Source organism: Rattus norvegicus, chromosome 6 (genome assembly GCF_021556685.1).
Source record: "Rattus norvegicus strain SHRSP/BbbUtx chromosome 6, alternate assembly SHRSP_T2T, whole genome shotgun sequence".
In the NCBI taxonomy this organism is placed as follows: domain Eukaryota; kingdom Metazoa; phylum Chordata; class Mammalia; order Rodentia; family Muridae; genus Rattus; species Rattus norvegicus.
In genome coordinates, this window is record NC_141539.1 from 110,756,388 (window position 1) to 110,775,022 (window position 18,635).

The 18,635-nt window shown below is 41.3% G+C and overlaps 1 protein-coding gene across 8 annotated transcripts in view; it reads left to right on the top strand.

Moving 5' to 3' along the window:
* The window catches only part of Ylpm1 (YLP motif containing 1), a 75,771-nt gene that overhangs the window by 14,250 nt on the left and 42,886 nt on the right, over nucleotides 1-18,635 (top strand). For all 8 annotated transcript variants that reach the window (XR_015621814.1, XR_015621815.1, XR_015621816.1 and 5 more), the window contains 3 exon segments: nucleotides 2,193-2,429; nucleotides 3,177-3,356; nucleotides 4,438-5,375. Coding sequence is in view for 4 of the 8 variants with exons in the window: in NM_001271258.1 (NP_001258187.1) it covers nucleotides 2,193-2,429; nucleotides 3,177-3,356; nucleotides 4,438-5,375 (1,355 nt within the window). In the remaining 4 variants the exon portion in view is untranslated.

Sequence of the window (18,635 nt, forward strand, 5' to 3'; positions counted from 1 at the left end):
GTAGGGTCTCACTGTAGATCAGACTGGTCTGGTCCGCCTGCCAACATTACTACAACATTGGGGGGGGGGTGGGTTTGTGATTTTTAAATTCAAAATAGCTAGCAAAAAATTGTTGGATTCTGTGGGGGTGACTGTGCTATGAAAATGACAGTGTGGCCAGAAGGCTGCACCACCTTGTTCTTCCTCAGCTGGGGATACACCTGTCAGCCACTCAGCTCTCCCACTGTTCTTCTTCCTTTATAAAGTAACTGGGAACACTTGCCATATTGGAGTTAGAAGTAAATTTTGGCAGATAAGCAAATTCACATATATAGAGTCTATGAATAATGAGAATTGAAATTGATTTTTATTTATTTAGTTAGTTGGTACTGGGATGTTTTTTGATTTTTTTTTTTTTTTCTTGGTACAGGGTCTCTCACTGCACTGCAGCTGGGATTTTTAGTTATACTGATTTGCCAGTGAGCTTCCTATTGTAGGATATTTTATTACACTGTGAACCTGGAGATTGTACTAGTTACTGGAAATAACCTGTTTTTAGTTGTGTGTCTTGGCTTGTACATGTCTTTTTTTTAAATACTTTATAATTTATTTTATGTATATGAGTACACTGTAGCTGTCTCCAGACACACCAGAAGAGGGCATCAGATCCCATTACACATGGTTGTGAGGCACCATGTGGTTGCTGGGAATTGAACTCAGGACCTCTGGAAGAGCAGTCAGTGCTCTTAACCACTGAGCCATTTCTTCAAACCCTTTGTACAAAGTTTTCTGCTTGAATATTGTAAACAGGATTTTAAAAAGTCAACCATAGGTCAAGAGGCAGATCAAGCAACCAGGTGACAAAGAAGTGAACATAGGGAAAAAACCCATAGAGAGTAAGAGTCAGAGATGCAAAGGAAGCAGAATGGAGGGACTTTCAGTTTAAGGGAGTTTTTGAACTGGACCAGCTGAGGAGGAAGGTCAGCTGGGTGCTTGCTCTGCCTCTCTGAGCTAGCAGGCGTTCACCACAGCATGTGGCACCTGAGTCTTCATTTGGTAAAGTAAAATGATGGAGATCTTGTTAAAAAAAAAATAGCATCTTCCTGACTGTCTTCTGGCATTGAGGCTGCAGACCGGCACTGTGGTCTGCAGTCTCTTTTGTAGGTTCTGGAAATGTAAGGTCCTGATTTTGCATAGCAAACATTTTCCATGCTTAACTACCTTCCCAGCCCCTCTCTCCATGTTTTTGGTTTTGTTTTGTTTGACAGGCTGGTCTCATATTCACAGGTCAATTAGACACATACCCCCTTCTAGTCTTTTAGGTTTGTGCTACCACCTGTTTCTCAGACTCAGATTTATTTATTTAATTTGATATGTGTTGTGATTTGTGTGTGTGTGTGTGTGTGTGTGTGTGTGTCTACCACATGCATGCCTAGTGTCAAAGGAGGTCAGAATAGGGCATCAGATTCCCTGGAGCTGGAGTTACAGATGGTCATGAGCCATCATGTGGGTGTTGGGAACTGAACCCAGTTCTCCTACTGCTGAACCATTCATTTCTCAAGCCCCGAGAAACATTTTTTGTTTTTGTTGTTGTTTTATCTTTTTTTGAGGCAGAGTTTCTCTGTATAACAACCCAAAGTGTTAATGGGGCTGGAGAGATGGCTCAGTGGTTAAGAGCACTGACTGCTCTTCCAGAGGTCCTGAGTTCAAATCCCAGCAACCACATGGTGGCTCACCATCTGTAATGAGATCCAATGCCCTCTTCTGGTGTGTCTGAAGACAGCTACAGTGAAAAAGTGTTATGTTAGCTGGGTGTAATGACAGGCCTATGCTCAGGAGACTGAAGTTGCTGGGGCTACAGACCAAGTTCAAAGACAGGCTGGACATTTTACTGGGATTCTGTCTAAAAGAATAAGAGGAATTCTTGGTCTATAGCTTGGTGGTGGAACACTCGCCTGCCCTACACAAAACACTGAGCTCAATACTGTACCAGCTGCAGAGATAGGTGATTATCAATTAAAACTGAGCCAAAGATACGGGTCAGCAGGGAAAGCACTTGTCAAGCCTGATGGCCTGAGTTGTATCCCTTAGGACTCACATGGCAGGAGAGAACCGTCTCCTGATCTCCACACACTGTGGCATGCTTGTGCCTATAAACACACATACACATGGAATAAATAAAATAAAATTCTTAAAAATGGCTTGTATTGTAGGAGCAACAACAATATTGGTATCGACAGCATCTGCTTAGCTTGCAGCAGAGGACAAAAGTGCATTTGCCAGGACATAAAAAGGGTCTTGTCACGGCAAAGGATGTACCAGAACCCATAAAAGAAGAAGCTCCAGTGCCAGCTACCAGTCAGATAGCAGAGCCTCTTGCAGCGGAAGAGCCCCCATTACCACCTCCAAATGAAGAGATGCCACCTCCACTCCCGCCTGAGGAGCCCCAGGTGATTGTTCATCGTTTATTCAGTCATTCAGTTTCTCCATGTGTTCAGGTACTTGTAAAAAGTCCACTTTTGAAGTAACGAGATGTCGTCTTATCAGGTTTAAAATTAGCAAAGGAATTTTGGGGAGGTTGTCTGAAAGAGAAGCGTTAAAAGAGAGATGTCCACATGTGTTCATGATCACAGTACAGAGCACTCATTTATCTTTAGCTTTTAGGGTCAGTTGTCCAAACACTGCCACTTGTGATGGTGACTCTGGACAGATTAGCTGATCTATTCTCTACTCATCGGAAGAATGGATATATTCATTTATAGTAACCGTCTTACAGTGTGGAAGCATTGAAAATGACCATCTTTGTCACACTGAGATGGTGACTGGAGAATGGAAAGTCCCCACATTATTGGAATGTTGTTCTCTCAGCTTTACTAAACAATATATTGTACTCTAACAGTGACAGGGAGAGAGTGAAAGGGAAGGAAGGTACAGAGGTTCTCTACTGCTCAGTGGGTTGAAAGTACTAGACCTGTGAATTCTCTTCCTATTGGGGAAATGGTTGTCCTGTCTAAGAATAACTCTAGTGAGATGGTGGCCCTTCAACCCCCTGTCCTACCATCCATAATACCTGTGTAGATAGGGATTTGGGTTTGTCTAATGTGGGATAGCTGCTCTCAGTTAGCCTGAATTGGAGGATTCTGGAATTGATTGATTTGGTTGCTGTTTTATGGCTTACATGTATTTCTTTTATTTAGTCAGAAGACCCAGAAGAAGATGCCAGATTAAAACAGTTGCAGGCTGCAGCGGCACATTGGCAACAGCACCAGCAGCATCGAGTCGGCTTCCAGTATCAAGGAATAATGCAGAGGCACACTCAGCTACAGCAGATCCTACAGCAGTACCAGCAAGTCATCCAGCACTCGCCACATATACAGGTAAGTGTTTCCAAAACAAGTAAGCAGGAAGTGTTCCCAAAGATGCAGAAAGGATTTGTTGCTCCTAAAAGAGATTTAAGTATGAAAAACTAACAATCTAGAAGTATTGACAAGTAGCTATTTCAAAGGATACTCAGGTAATGTGATATATCATTGAAGGCACTGGAAGGAGGCGGTTGTAATGAATTCCTTAAAGAGGGAGGGTTAGATAGAATGGGTCTCTTAAGAGTACAGTTGCTAAGAGATTTAAGACCTATGGATTGTTTCCACATAACTACATTAATCTGATATGTCTAAAAATACCACTGTAGTAACAAATAAGTGTATAACTCATCGGCCAAGGCAGCCAGCACACACACCTACCCCTGAGCAGTGTTAGTGATAACATAGCACCACAGCGTAAGTGATCGACTTAGGTGTTTGTCCTACATGTTTAAGGTATACTCCTTTGGGCTGGAGAGATGGCTCAGCAGTTAAGAGCACTGACTGCTCTTCCAGAGGTCATGAGTTCAATTCCCAGCAACCACATGGTGGCTCACAACCATCTGTAAAGAGATCCGATGCCCTCTTCTGGTGTGTCTGAAGACAGCTACAGTGTACTTATATATAATAAATAAATAAATCTTAAAAAAAAAAAAAAAAAAAAGTATACTCCTATAGGAATGTAGTTCCCTTTTTTGCTTTTTTCAGTCAGAGCTTGTTTGTTTTAGCTCTAACTGTCCTGGGATTTGAGCTTTAAACCAGGCTGACCTTAAACTCAGGTCGCCTGCGTCTGCCTCCCAAGCAGTGGGTGTAAAGGTGAGTGCCACCACTGCCTGGCTGGATTTTCCATCTTCTGAAAGGATCCTCAGTGACAGTGAACCACTCATTGCATGTGTTTGGTTTCTCCAAGTGTGGTGCTGCTCAGCCCAAGGGACGAAATAGTGATCATCACGGGAAGGATCTAGCAGTTTTATCTTTCCCCTTGGACATTTTTTTTTTTTTAAGTTTCCTAAAATTTTATGTAGTCTTGATTTATTAATGGAAATTAGGACCAATCCTTACATGGCTGTCTTGAAAGAATGTCTGTCTTTATTTGTAGACCATGTCTCTCGATGTGCAGCTGCGACACTATGAGATGCAGCAGCAACAGTTTCAACGTCTCTATCAGGAGTGGGAGCGAGAGTTCCAGCTGTGGGAGGAGCAGCTCCATTCCTACCCCCATAAAGATCAGCTTGAGGAGTATGAGAAGCAGTGGAAATCATGGCAAGGACATATGCGAGCCACTCAGACCTATCTCCAGGAGAAAGTCACCTCATTTCAGGCTGTGAAGAACCAGTACATGGGAAACATGGCAATGCCACCTCCATTTGTCCCATATTCGCAGATGCCGCCACCTCTGCCAACAATGCCCCCTCCAGTATTACCTCCATCATTGCCACCACCAGTGATGCCCCCCGCCCTGCCTTCCACCATACCACCACCTGGCATGCCTCCACCTGTGATGCCACCTTCTCTACCAACCTCTGTTCCCCCACCAGGAATGCCTCCATCACTTTCTTCAGCAGTTCTCCCCCCGCCCTCCCTCTCTTCAGCAGGACCACCACCAGTCCTTCCCCCTCCATCTCTCTCTGGGGCACCACCTGTCCTGCCCCTCCCACCGTTATCTTCAGCCACACCTCCCCCTGGAATACCTCCCCCTGGAGTCCCACAAGGGATGCCGCCTCAGTTAACAGCCCCGGTTCCACCAGCCTCCAGTTCTCAGAACTCACAGGTCCCAGAGAAACCTAGACAAGCACTGCTTCCCACACCTGTGTCTTTTGGTTCAACCCCACCTTCACCATATCACCCTCCACCTCAGTCAGAACAAGGGAATTCCAAACCTCTGAACAAGGTGTTCTCATCTGAGCAAGGACTGGGCGAGTCTTCTTCTGCTCTATCTCAATCCGTCATTGCAGCTAAGGACACGCCAGTGAAGTCAGGTGGACTGCTTGCAGACCCTCCTAAAGGCAGTTTCTTAGAAGGTCCGAGAGGTCCAAGGTAGGTCAGTGCTCCTACTGTGGCTAATTTTATATAAGCTGTAGTAGAATCCAAAGATTATCCAGTGTTTGTGTTTCCTTTGTACTTTTCTGTGTACACTCATGGATTTACAGTTAAAATGTTAGTATTATTTGCTAATTCAACCTGACATAACTTAAAAAAGATTGCATATATAACTACTTTTTATCTTGTCTGGCTATAATAGTCTAGAATGAATGTATTTTAGAGTAATGCTGACCACTTTTTACTGACTTTGCAGTTTTAGAAATAATATTTTAAGCCAAGTATAATGGCACACTGTGTAATCCCAGCATTGGGAAGAGAGGCAGGAGAGAATTAGAACTTCAAGGATTATCCTGAGCTATGTGTTAAATCAAACCCAGGCCCCACCTGGGCTGTATGACATACTACCTCATAAAACAAAAAGCATAACACAGAAACAGAATGGGAATAATACTTTAAACTTAACTGTTTTCCTTTTTGTTTGACAAATAATTAAATTAGCAAGTATAATTTGCTAGATTAGTATAAGGGTAAATAGGACCTTTTAGAAAGCCATTTGTTCTATAGATACCAAATGTCTTAGTGTGAACAGACACCACGACCAAGGCAACTCTCATAAGGACAACATTTAATTGGTGCTGGCTTACAGGTTCAGAGGTCCAGTCCATTGGCATCAAGGAGGGAGCATGGTGGCATCCAGGCAGGCATGGTGCAGGAGGAGCTGAGAGTTCTACATCTTCATCTGAAGGCTGCTAGGAGACTACTGACTTCTAGGCAGCTAGGATGAGGGTCTTAAAGCCCACACCCACAGTGACACACCTACAACAAGATCACACCTCTCAACTGTGCCACTCCCTAGGCAGAGCAAATAGAAACCATCACACCAAGTTCCTGCTTTTACTCAACATACTCAACAGAACAAAAGTTACAAAATCCCTGCCATCCTTCCACCTCCGCCACCCTGGAACCTTGTGGTCTTTATATTTTCCTTAGGAAGATGTCTGTCTTTAGACCATATATATATAATTAGAAAAGAAAAAAATAGTGGTTGCTTTTTTTTTTTCTAAAGCATTAAATTCAGTAAAGAATGGTGGCTCGTGCCAGCAAGCCTAGAATACAAGAGGCTAAGCCATGAGCTAGGAAAAAGTTCCTGTTACTGTATGTGATCACCTGAGTTCTGTCTCTAAAACCCACATGATGGGCAGAGAGAATTGTCTCCTGTTAGTTGTCTTCCGAGCACCATATAGGCCAAGGAGGATGTGCACCCACATACGTACAGAATGTAATTTTAAAAAAATGAAAAAACAGTGGCCTGGGCTACATACATAGGAAGGCAAGCTTGGTCCGCATATCAAGTCTCTCAAAATAAACATGTTAAATTCATGTTCCCAAACTTAGAAGAGTCTAGTTTTCCCTCTGGGTGGCATAAATGTCAAATTTTCTATGGAAAATTTTGATTTGTTTTGAGGCAAGTTCTTGCCAAGTAACTCTTGACTGACCTGGAACTTGCTGTGTAGACCAGGCTGGTTTTGATCTATCTGCCTCTGCTTCCCCAGTTCTGGGATATGTTCATCACCACATCTAGCTGCAAAAATATTTTAATCGTTTTTTTTCTTGGTCAAAAATTATAGTAGAAAAATTATATATGTAATTTAATTCTATTATTGAAAGATTTAAAACATATACAGGATTATACTGAAAGTTTTATAATTTGCTTTTTGCCACCTATTTGTATATTACTTAGTTTCTGGTTTTAGTGTCAGTGCATTAATTAAGGTCATTTTAAATTTAAGCCTTTAATATTTAAAAACAAAAATACATGGTTTGGGTATGCGGCTCAGCTAGTGGAATGCTTACCTGGCCCTCACAGAGCCCTGGGTTTGATCCTTTAGCCACATTAGCTGAGTAGGATGGTACGTGCTTGCTTTCCCAGGGTTTAGGAAGTAGAGGAAGAAGGATGAGAAGTTCAAGCCTAGTCCTTGGCTATAGAGCAAGTTTGAAGACAGCCTGGACTATAGGTAACCCTCCCTGTCTCCAAAGAAAAAAATTATCTTTTTTGTTGTTCCCCAATTTAAAGTTCTGAAAGTAACATGATCAAAACTCCATTCAAAATTGAAGCTGAGGAAAATGTTAAGTGTAATTAATATGAATTCCTCTGTGTACTCTGAAGCCATGTTAGAACCTTTATATCCATTTTCCCCTTGAGGAGCCTTGTAAATAACCTGTGACACTAGGTGAGTTATTTCACGTTACCATCTACAAACTGGAGCAGAGAAGAGAGCCAGCTCGCTGGGTCAGGGTTGCTTGCCTGGGACATAGAGCTGAGACGCTACTCAAAGCAAACGCCTGTGTGGAATGCCGTCATTCAGAGTCATGCTGTCGTGACTACATTTGTGCTGTTCGTTCATTGGCAGTATAGTTCATCTTGTTGATTTGAACTCAATGTCTGTCTCTTAGATCAAGCTTTGCCTTTTAGCAACTGGTTGTCAGAAACATGTCGTCTTACCACCACATAAAACGTGCTTCCAGCTCCTCAGCTCCCATGATTTCTCTCATACTGTTTTCCTTTTTGACTCCCAAACATAGGACCTAAAAGTTTTTTTTCTTCCCTCAAAGGTACAATTAATAATCATAGTGCTAAAGAATTTTAGGAACTGTCTATTGTCATCCCTTCTCTGGAGCCCATGCTCATGTTGTACTTTAGCTTGCTGTGAAAGGTCTGGTACATCACCTTATTTATTATACAAATCATCTCAGTGAGCTCATGTCTGTGAAGAGGTAAAGAATGCTGAGACTTGGGCTGATTATAAGTGAGTTACCAGGGTCACTGAGGAGGATTTCAGTGGAAAAGGTGATGGCTCGAGTGTGATCCCCAGAACCTACATACTGATTGGCACAGTTGTCCTTGACCTCCACGTGCTTGCTGTGACTTGCACGTACCTGCACGTATCTGCACGTATGTAATGACAAGAGGTCGATAGGCTATGCTTGAATATTGGCGTGTAAATAAAGGAACATTGGCTTTTGAGTGTTTTAAAAAGGTTTTTAAACATTAAATGTAAATACATTTCTATAATGTCTATCTGTTGTTCTAGATCTGCCTCTGTGGAGCAACACAGAGTGGGTTATTCTTTTTCCACAGTGCATTATTACAGATACTAAAAACTGTTCTATTATCTCACTGCCTTAACTTACCTGTTCTTTTTGCCAGTCATATAAACTTATATTCTTTCCACATTCTCAATTGGTTCTAGCTTTTTCCCACTCCTGTTTTAGGAGCTGGTGATTTGTTGGTGTCCTTCACAGTGACTCAGGGCCTGAAGGATCATGGGCCTATTTACAACCTAATCCAACATATTGTAAATATATGTTTTTAAAGTATTACTTTGTTTGTATGTTAATTTATATGCATATTAACATGCATGCAGGTGCCCAAGGATGCCAGAAGAAGGTACTGGATCTTCTAAAGCTGGAGTTACAGGTGTCTGTTAGCCACCTGATATTTGTGCTGAGTATCAAACTCTAGTCCTATTAACTGCAGCTTTTTTTTTTAATTAGTTTGATTTGTTGGTGTTGTTTCTTGAGACACAGATACAGCTTTGCTACTTAGCTCAGGTTGACCTGGAACTCATTGTGTAGCCTAGAGTAGTTGCAAATTCTTAATCCTCCTGTTTCAGCCTCCTCATGCTGATGTGGTAGGCGTGCATCATCACGCTGCAACTTTGATAAGGTTGGGTTTTTAGCCCTAAAACTGAATTCTGCTTATGCTGTCTTTCTCCAACATTAGTTTACCTCATTCCATTCCATTTCTGCCCATCTTCTTTGACTCGTATACATTCTTACGTTTTATTTTGTTTTACAAGACAAATCTTCTCTGTGAAACCCTGGCTGTCATGGAACCTGCTTTGTAAACCAGGCTAGCCTCAAACTCAATTCTGCTTGCTGCTGCCTCCTGAATGCTGTGATTGAAGTTGTGGGCCGCCTGCTCCGTCCTGCTCATACTTCTCTTACAGAGACAAGTTAGTGACTGTTACTCAGAAACATCTTTTTTCTCCTGTATAACTGAGTTACAAAAACAAAACAAGAAGCTGGCTAGTCAAGGAGATTGAGTTAGAACAATCTACACTGTTAAGGAAACCGAACTTCTTTTATTAGTTATTTCAGATTCTGTTATAAATGCATAAGGGATATGTAAGCCACACTGGGGAAAAAAAAAAGTCTAAAAGAAAACTGGTAGAGAGGCAAGAATTGAGAGTGTTGAACACCAAGGGTCTGTGTGTGTTCTCTTCATTGGTTCTTGTAGATGAAGTACCCTTATGCTTGTCAGCTCTCACATAAGTGGATTTGCATTTCCCAGAACTTGTAACGAAACTTTGAAACTTTGACTTGAAAGTAAATGTAGAAAACTACCAGGTTATTATATACAGCACTATGAATTTTCACAAAGACATGCTCATATCATCACTATCAAGAAATAAAAACTACTAGTGTTTAAGTAGTCTTCCTCGGTGGGCTAAAGAGAGATAGCTCAGAAGTTAAGAGCATTTGTTGCTCTTGCAGAGGACCTGGGTTTGATTCCCAAAACTCATTGTATTAGTCAGGTTTTCTATTTGTGCATAAACATCATGACCAAGAAGCAAGTTGGGGAGGAAAGGGTTTATTCAGCTTACACTTCCAGGTTGCTGTTCACCACCAAAGGAAGTCAGGACTGGAACCCAAGCAGGTCAGGAAGTAGGAGCTGATACAGAGGCCACGGAGGGATGTACTGGCTTGCTCAGTTTGCTCTTATAGAACCCAAGACTACCAACCCAGCGATGTCTCCACCCACAATGGGCTGGGTCCTCCACCCTTGATCACTAGTTGAGAAAATGTCCTATAGCTGCATCTCATGGAGCCATTTCCTCAACTGAGGTTCCTCCTCCTGTGGTAACTTCAGTTTGTGTCAAGTTGACACATAAAACCAGCCAGTACAATTGACCCTTGTCATCTTGACACACAAACACATCATTATTAAACCTCAACCCTTACTTTCTTATTCATTCCCAAGATCTAAACTTTAAAAGTCCCACAGTCTCTACAAATTCTTACATATTAAATTTTCAATCCCTTTAAAATACCCAATCTCTTTTAAAATTCAAAGTGTTTTTTTCAATTCAAAGTCTCTTAACTGTGGGCTCCACTAAATACTTTCTTTCTTCAAGAGGGAAAAATGTCAGGGCACAGTCACAATCAAAAGCAAAAATCAAACTCTAACCGTCCAATGTCTGAGATCCACTCACAGTCTTCTGGTGTCCTCCAAAAGCTTGGGTCACTTCTCTAGCTCTGCCCTTTGTAGCACACACCTTGTCTTCTAGGCTCCAGGTGCCCATACTCCACTGCTGCTGCTGTTCTTAGTGGTCATCTCATGGTACTGGTGTCTCCAAAACACTGCTGTTTTCCGCTGCAACTAGGCTTCACCAATAGCCTCTGTAGGCTCTCTTCACGGTGCCAAGCCTCAGCTCCTTTGCCTGACCACTTCTGTCCTGGGCCATCAGTTGCTACTGAGACTGCACCTTCACCAATGGCCCTCCATGGCCTCTCACAGTGCCAGGCCTCAGCTGCTCTCCATGACACCTTCATGCCTTCAAAACCAGTACCACCTGAGTGACTTTTTTTTTTTGTTTTGTTTTGTTTTGTTTTGTTTTTTCGGAGCTGGGGACCGAACCCAGGGCCTTGCGCTTCCTAGGTAAGCGCTCTACCACTGAGCTAAATCCCCAGCCCCCACCTGGGTGACTCTTACACATTACCAAGTCCAGCCACAGCACAAGGTACAACCTTGGCATCTCTGGAACACAGCTCTCAAATAATAATACTTCCCAGAAGATTTCACCTCAGTGATGCTGATCTCTTTTTAGCTCCAGCTAACCAGCATCAATTGTCCCAATAGTCTCCTCCTCCTGTTGAATATAAAGCCAGAGACACATGGCTGAAGCTGCTGAGTTCTACTGCTTGTAGGAGCTGGAACATGGCCCCCTTGTTCTATAACATCAGTAGCTTCCTCTTTCCTAACTCCTTCACTGCCTAAGCTTGGCTGTCCTGAATCTAGCTCTGTAGATTGACCTTGAATTTAGATGTCTGTCTCCTGGGAGTAAAGGTGTGTACCACCACACCTGGATTTAAGTTTTTCTTCTAGAACTTACTTTGTTTTAGGCTGGACTTGAACTCAGAGATCTGCTTGTCTTTGCCTCCTGGATTAAAGCTAAATTGCCTGGAGCTAACTTAGCTGGGTGGGCTCTTGCCCCAAGGTCATTACTTCCTTAATTCAATTTAATATCCTTAAACACAGGATTCAGCTCCATTTCACTTCCGGTGTCCCTTTAATACTCGGACCATATATCTTGTATTTTCCCTTTTTCAACTTCTCTTTTTTCATTAAAATGTTCTTCATGAGACTAGAGAACAGTCTATGATGGGCATTTCTAAGACTTTGTCAATGCAATTAATCTGGGTCTTTTCACCTTAGCCTCAAGCTGACTCTTCAGACAAGGACAAAAAGCAGCCACATTCTTCACCAAAATACCACAAAAGCAGTCTTTGCAGCAATACCGAAATTCTCCTCTGAAATCTCTTGGGCCAGGCCTACCCAATTCAAATCACTCTTAGTAACAAAGACTTCCAAATTCCTACTAAGATTGCCCATTAGGCCCCCATTTAAAGCATGTTACTGCTTTCCAAATCCAAAGTCCCAAAATCCACATTCTTCCAAATGAAAGCATGATCCCTGGTACCAACTTCTCTTAGTTAGGGTCTTTTGCTGTGAACAGACACCATGACCAATATAAGTTTATAAAGGACAACATTTAATTGGGGCTGGCTTACAGGTTCAGAGGTTCAGTCCATTATCATCAAGGCAGGAGCATGGCAGCATCCAGACAGGTGTGGTGCAGGAGGAGCTGAGTTCTATATCTTCAACTGAAGGAAGCCAGGAACAGACTGAGCATCCCCAGGCAACTAGGAGGAGGGTCTCCAAGCCCACCCCCACAGTGACACACTTCCTCCAACAAGGCCACACCTTCTAATAGTGCCACTCCCTGGGCCAAGCATATGCAAACCATCACAAAAGGATTTATTCAGCTTATACTTCTTTGTGGCTGTTCATCACCAAAGGAAGTCAGGACAGAACTCTAGCAGGTCAGGAAGCAAAAACTGATGTAGAAGCCATGGAGGGATGTTACTTACTACTGGCTTGCTTCTCCTGGCTTGCTCAGGTCGCTCAGCTTGCTTTCTTATGGAACTCAAGACTACCAGCCCAAGGATGGCACCACCCACAAGGAGCCCTCCCGCGCTTGATCACTAGTTGAGAAAATGCCTTACAGCTGGGTCTCATGGAGACATTTCCTCAACAGAGACTCCTTTCCCTGTGATAACTTCAGCTTGTGTCAGGTTGACACATAAAGCCAGCCAGTACACTCATCGTGGTTCACAAACATCTTTAACTCTAGTTCCAAGGGGTCCAGGGCCCACTTCTGACTTCCATGAGCACATGCTATACAAACATACGTGCAGGCAAAACAAACATGAAAGGAATAAATCAAAGTTTTAAAAAAGCTCTTCTCATCTTTCTTCTTAGTCATTTACCCCCAACCCAAAGATGACCACTATACTGTCTTTTATACCATAGGTTGCCTACTTTTTGAACTTTATTATTAATGGGATCATATTTTATACACTTCTTTGAATATGGTATATTTTGCTTAATATTATAATGTGAGATTGTGTCATGCATAATATTCTCATCTCTGGGGATTAGTCAATATGATTTTATCGTAACCTGTTTATTCTAATATTAATGATCAGTTATGATTTAAAATGTTGAAATATGTTCGGTCCCCAGCTCCGAAAAAAAGAAAAGAAAAAAAAAGTTGAAATATATCTTTATTGCATTTATTAGTATATCTATATATGCTTATTTTATGTGTATGAATATGCACTCGTTGCAGCCTGCTGTGGAGGTCAGAGGACAACTTGTGGGACCTGGTTCTCTCTCTCCGTCTGCCATAGGCATCCCAGGGATGGCACCTAGGCCATGAGGCTTGGTAGCAAGTGCCTTTACCCACTGAGCCATCTCGTTGGCCTGCAGTATGTCTTCTGGTGCTGAATACATCTTGACTGTTCCTGAATGTATGCATGTGCTTTTGCTCAGGTGTTTTGTATGTGCAGTTGGAGTCGTGCTCTGTCCATTTTGAGTTTGTCGTTTTCCCTTGGCTCTTGCTGTCAGATTCAGTATTGCTTTGTCAGTATTGCTGTAGTTTGCTCTTTCTTGTTCCCACACAGTTTGCCGTTGCATGGACTTAAACAATTGGAATTGTTTGGCCATAGGTCTGTACATGTTCCACACTGGTACATATTGTTAAATAGTTTTTCAGAAAAGTGGTTTTAATTTATCCTTTCAACAGTATTATTTCAGGTTTTTGTTTTTTTATTTTTCAACCTTCGTGTCAACTCTTAGTATTGTTAAACTTAGAAAATATTAGCTGCCTTAGAGGATGGTTAATGCTATTGTGATAAAAGTTGGAAGTTTTGTTTTGTTTTGTTTTGTTTTTTTTGATACTAGTAGAGTTATACTGCTTTCCATTCAATCATCAATGGGTTAAATTTCCTCTTGTATGAAATGCTAATATTAGACTATTTTTCTATTTCTTACTGATATATATGAATTTTTTATATATTCTAGGAACCAGTTCTTAATCCATTGTATGTATTACAGGTGTCTCAGTCTGTAGCAATTACTTTAACCCTGGGTTATAGCAGAAAAGGTGTCATTGTTGACTGTCTAAATTCAGTGGACCCCTTTTAGTTTAAAATTTGCAATGATTTATAAAAGAATTTAAAAGGATGGTGAAAAACAATTTTGAAGTTTTAATAAGTTTTATTAAGAGTAAATTTACTTTGTATCAAATAGTTTGATATATAAAATCTTAAAGGGTAATTGTCATTGTATCCTTTTAGAGAATCAAGATGGTCCAAATTCTTGCCATGAAATATGCATTAAAAATCTTTCCTGTTTAATGACTAAGAGGTGGCAGGACTGCGTGCCTTCCATTGATAAGAATGTATTGCTATTTAAAGGAAGGGGGTTGCGCTAGAGAAACGGCTCAGCCGTTAAGAGTAATGACTGCTCTTCCAATGGACTTGGGTTCTATTCCAGCACCCACATGGCAGGTCACAGCTGTCTATAACTTGACGAAGTCCAGAGATCAAGTTTTTGACACGCGTGAAAAAAATACCCATACATAATACATAAATAGAATTTATTGTTTGGTTCTTGAGCTTGAGCATATTCATCTGGAATATGGTCATCTGAAGGCTGACAGATTCACCTACATGATGAATTGGATATGACTTTTAGAGCTTGGAATTCTGGTGTCGTTGCACATATCTTTAGATTTTAATAAAGTAATTTTGTGTGTTGGGGTGTTATGCCTACATGTATGTCTGTGTCCCGAGTGTTTGCCTAGTGTTGGTAGAGGCCAGAAGAGGGTGTTAGATCCCTGTGGCTACTAGAGTTACAGATGGTTGTGAGTCACATAGGTGCTGGCTATCTAAGGCAGGTCTGTTGGAAGAGCAGCCATTGCTCTTAACTACTGAGCCATCTTTCCAGCTCCCCAATTGTAGTGAATTTGAAGCAGATTTATCTGTCACCTTTATTACTACAGTAGGAAATGGAAGTTTTAAGTTTGCATTGTGCTTAATGAAGCCCCAAAACAGTGATATTTTGGATAATTCTAAGGTGATATTTTCTTTTATCTTTGGTTCATTCTCTTCATTGATTTTTTTTGTGTTGTAATTATCTCCTTATTTTTGTATTTTAAAGCATAATTAAGAAAAAATGTTATGAGTAACAAATCTAAGATAAGGAAATTATGGAGTGCTTTCAGGATATAGGGGGAAATCACTAAGATCTCAATATTTGTAAGTTTAAGAAAGAACTCAATGAATCCAAATTATAATTGCAAAATAATATACACATTACTCTATTTTTTTCTTACATTTATTGTGTCTGTGTGAGGGAGTGGAGATTACAGGACAACAGGCAGAAATTGGGTCTTCCTTCCATCACATGAGTCCTGAGGATGGCACACAGGATTAGTGGCAAGCATATTTACCTACTGGGCTCTCTCACTGGCCTTATTCTGGGTTTTAAAACTTAGAAATTTTGTTTGTTTATAAGTTATACCTACAAGGAAAACTGTTGATGAAATGTTTTTATATATAGCTACAGCTATTAAGAATTTTTCTGGGGTTGGGGATTTAGCTCAGCGGTAGAGCGCTTGCCTAGCAAGCGCAAGGCCCTGGGTTCGATCCCCAGCTCTGAAAAAGAAAAAAAAAAAAAAGAATTTTTCTAAGGGGGCTGGAGAGATGGCTCAGCAGTTAAGAGCACTGACTGCTCTTCCAGAGGTCCTGAGTTCAGTTCCCAGCAACCACATGGTGGCTCACAACCATCTGTAATGGGATCCAGTGCCCTCTATAAACCTTTTTTTTTTTTTAAAGAATTTTTCTAAAACTAAAACTATACGTGAAGGTTATAGTGATATCCTTTTATTGGTCCATTTTATATGAATGAATGCTTTGCCTGCATGTATGTGTAGTGCACTACATGGAATTTTTTTGTTTGGTTGGTTTTTGGTTTTTTGGGTTTTTGTTTTTTTGTTTTTTTTGTTTTTTTGTTTTGTTTTGTTTTGTTTTTGGCAGGAAAGAAGATTGAGTGAAGGTCTCTCTGTGTAGCCCTGGCTGGCCTGGAACTCTTTGATAGACCAAGCTATCCTCAAATTCAGTGATCAACCTGCCTGCGTCTTTCCAGTGCTAGGATTAAAGGCACCACTATGCCTGGTGCTCTCAGAGTTCAGAAGATGGTGTCAGATCTCCTAGAACTAGAGTTACGGGTGGTCATGTGCCACTCACTGTATATGTTCTGGTAACTGATCCCAGCTCCTTTGCAAAAGCAACAAGTTCTCTTAACCACTGAGTCATCTCTCTAGCCGAGTGGTTCTCAACCTTCCTGATGGCTTTGACCATTTAATACAGTTCCTTGTGTTGTGGTGACCCCCAGTCATAAAATTATTTCATTGGTACTCCATAACTATAATTTTGCTACTGTTATGAATTGTAATGTAAATATCTGACTGCAGGATATCAAGAGAGGTTGTGACCAATAGGTTGAAAACCATTGCTCTAGTTTTTGTGGCTACACCACTGTTAAATTGCTCACAGTTTGATAAATAACTAAATCTATGCTCGTCCAAGCAGCTCTAATTAAACTCAGTGGGATGCAGACATGGATATGAAGGAAGGGGTAATTGTTGGAAAGAAGGGGTTCATTGGAAGGAGTTGGGGCAAAAGAAGGTAATAGGAAGTATATGTGGTCATTATACTTAATACATATTTGAAAAAATTTTAAGTTGTAAGTTCTTTAAAAAGATACATGTCCCATCATTGGTAATCTCCTATGCATCTACTAGTTGAGCAGTTTCCCAACTAGACTGTTCAGGTCTGAATTTTGAACTGAGTTTAGCAAACTGGTTTTTTGGTTTGGTTTGGTTTTTTTTTTTTTTTTTTTTTAAGTTTTATTTGAATACACTGTTTTTGTCTTCAGACACGCCAGAAGAGGGCATCAGATCCCATTACAGATGGTTGTGAGAGCCACCGTGTGGTTGCTGGGAATTGGACCCAGAAGAGCAGTCACTGCTCCTAACCACTGAGCCATCTTTCCAGCCCTAGTGAACAGGTTTTATCAGGGCTGTCTCAGGACAGTGTTCAACACTTTTGACTATTTTCATTGCCACCAACTTGTTCTCCTGGATGTCACACGAAAACCACTCTGAAATTTGTTCCCAGTCCAACTCTAAGATCGCCATCTCCTGGTGAATGAATCTTGATTTTTTCTAAGATGATAGTCTCCAGCACAGAGTGACTCTTCCTGCTCTGAGCAGCCCCTCTAGAGTGGAGAGAGAATGTGGTGCTAAGTGGCAGGTTTTCCTGGGCTTTGTCCGCCTTGACCTTGGCTCTTCCAGGCCTGGATCAGAAGGACTTGCCACTCCAAGACCATTAACCCCACACACGAGTGGCTTGTTGCACCTTTTATTCTTGGAAACTAGATAAACATTTGAACTCCTGTCTTCTCTGCACATCTCAGGTACTGAGGAGTCCTGAGTTTGGATTCTGCAGGCAGCCAGTTACCTTTTTATTTTACCCTCTCCTGTTGCCAGCACAGTTCTTCTGAACATTGCTGCCTGTAGTATGTTGTTGTTTGTCTTCCAGAATTTATAAACAAGGGCCAAGGATATAGTGCAGTTGGCAGAGTATTTCTCTGCCATGTAGAGACTCTTGCTAATCCTCAACTTCATAAACTGGGTGGTGGACTATGCTTGTATATATCGTCCCTGCACTAGGGAGGTAGAGGCAGGAAGATCAAAAGTTATTCTTGACTACATAAGGAGTTTAAGGCCAGCCTGGGCTAGAGACTTAGTCTATAAAGATAAAGCAAAACAAATTTTTTAAAACACCTCAAACCTAAGATTATGGTCTACTACCTTCTCTTTACTGTAGGTTTATATATATTCTACTATCTTGTGATAGGTTTGTAAATTATCAGACAGGTAGGCTGAACTTCATTATCAGAATTCTTTTCCAGGGGTTGGGGATTTAGCTCAGTGGTAGAGCGCTTGCCTAGCAAGCGCAAGGCCCTGGGTTCGGTCCCCAGCTCCGAAAAAAAGAACCAAAAAAAAAAAAAAAAAAAGAATTCTTTTCCATATATTTCTAATTGCACTTGTTCCTAGGGAGATTTTTATTCCTAGTATGAGACTTTTTATATAACAAAAGCACTCGAATCCTTTCCTTGAAAAGAAGTCTTTGGCATATCGTTGGCACCGTTCTATATTCCCTTTACTCTCAGCAGGCACCTCGGCTGAGTCTGAGTTTTTTCTTTTTTCTTTTTCTTTTCTTTTCTTTCTTTCTTTCTTTTTTTTTTTTTTTTTTTTTTTTTTTTTTTTTTTTTTTTTTTTTGGCCCATAGAGAGAGGGAGAGGGAGGGGAGGAGGGAGGGAGGGAGACAGAGACAGACAAGGCCTGTGGTAGTGGTAGTATTGTATGTGTGTGCCAGAAGAGAATTACCGGTGCCTGTGAGTTACCTGACATAGGTGCTGGGAACTGACTCTGGTCCTCGGCAAGAGCAGCTATCACTCTTACTGCTAAGCCATCTTCCAAGCCTATTTTGTCTTAT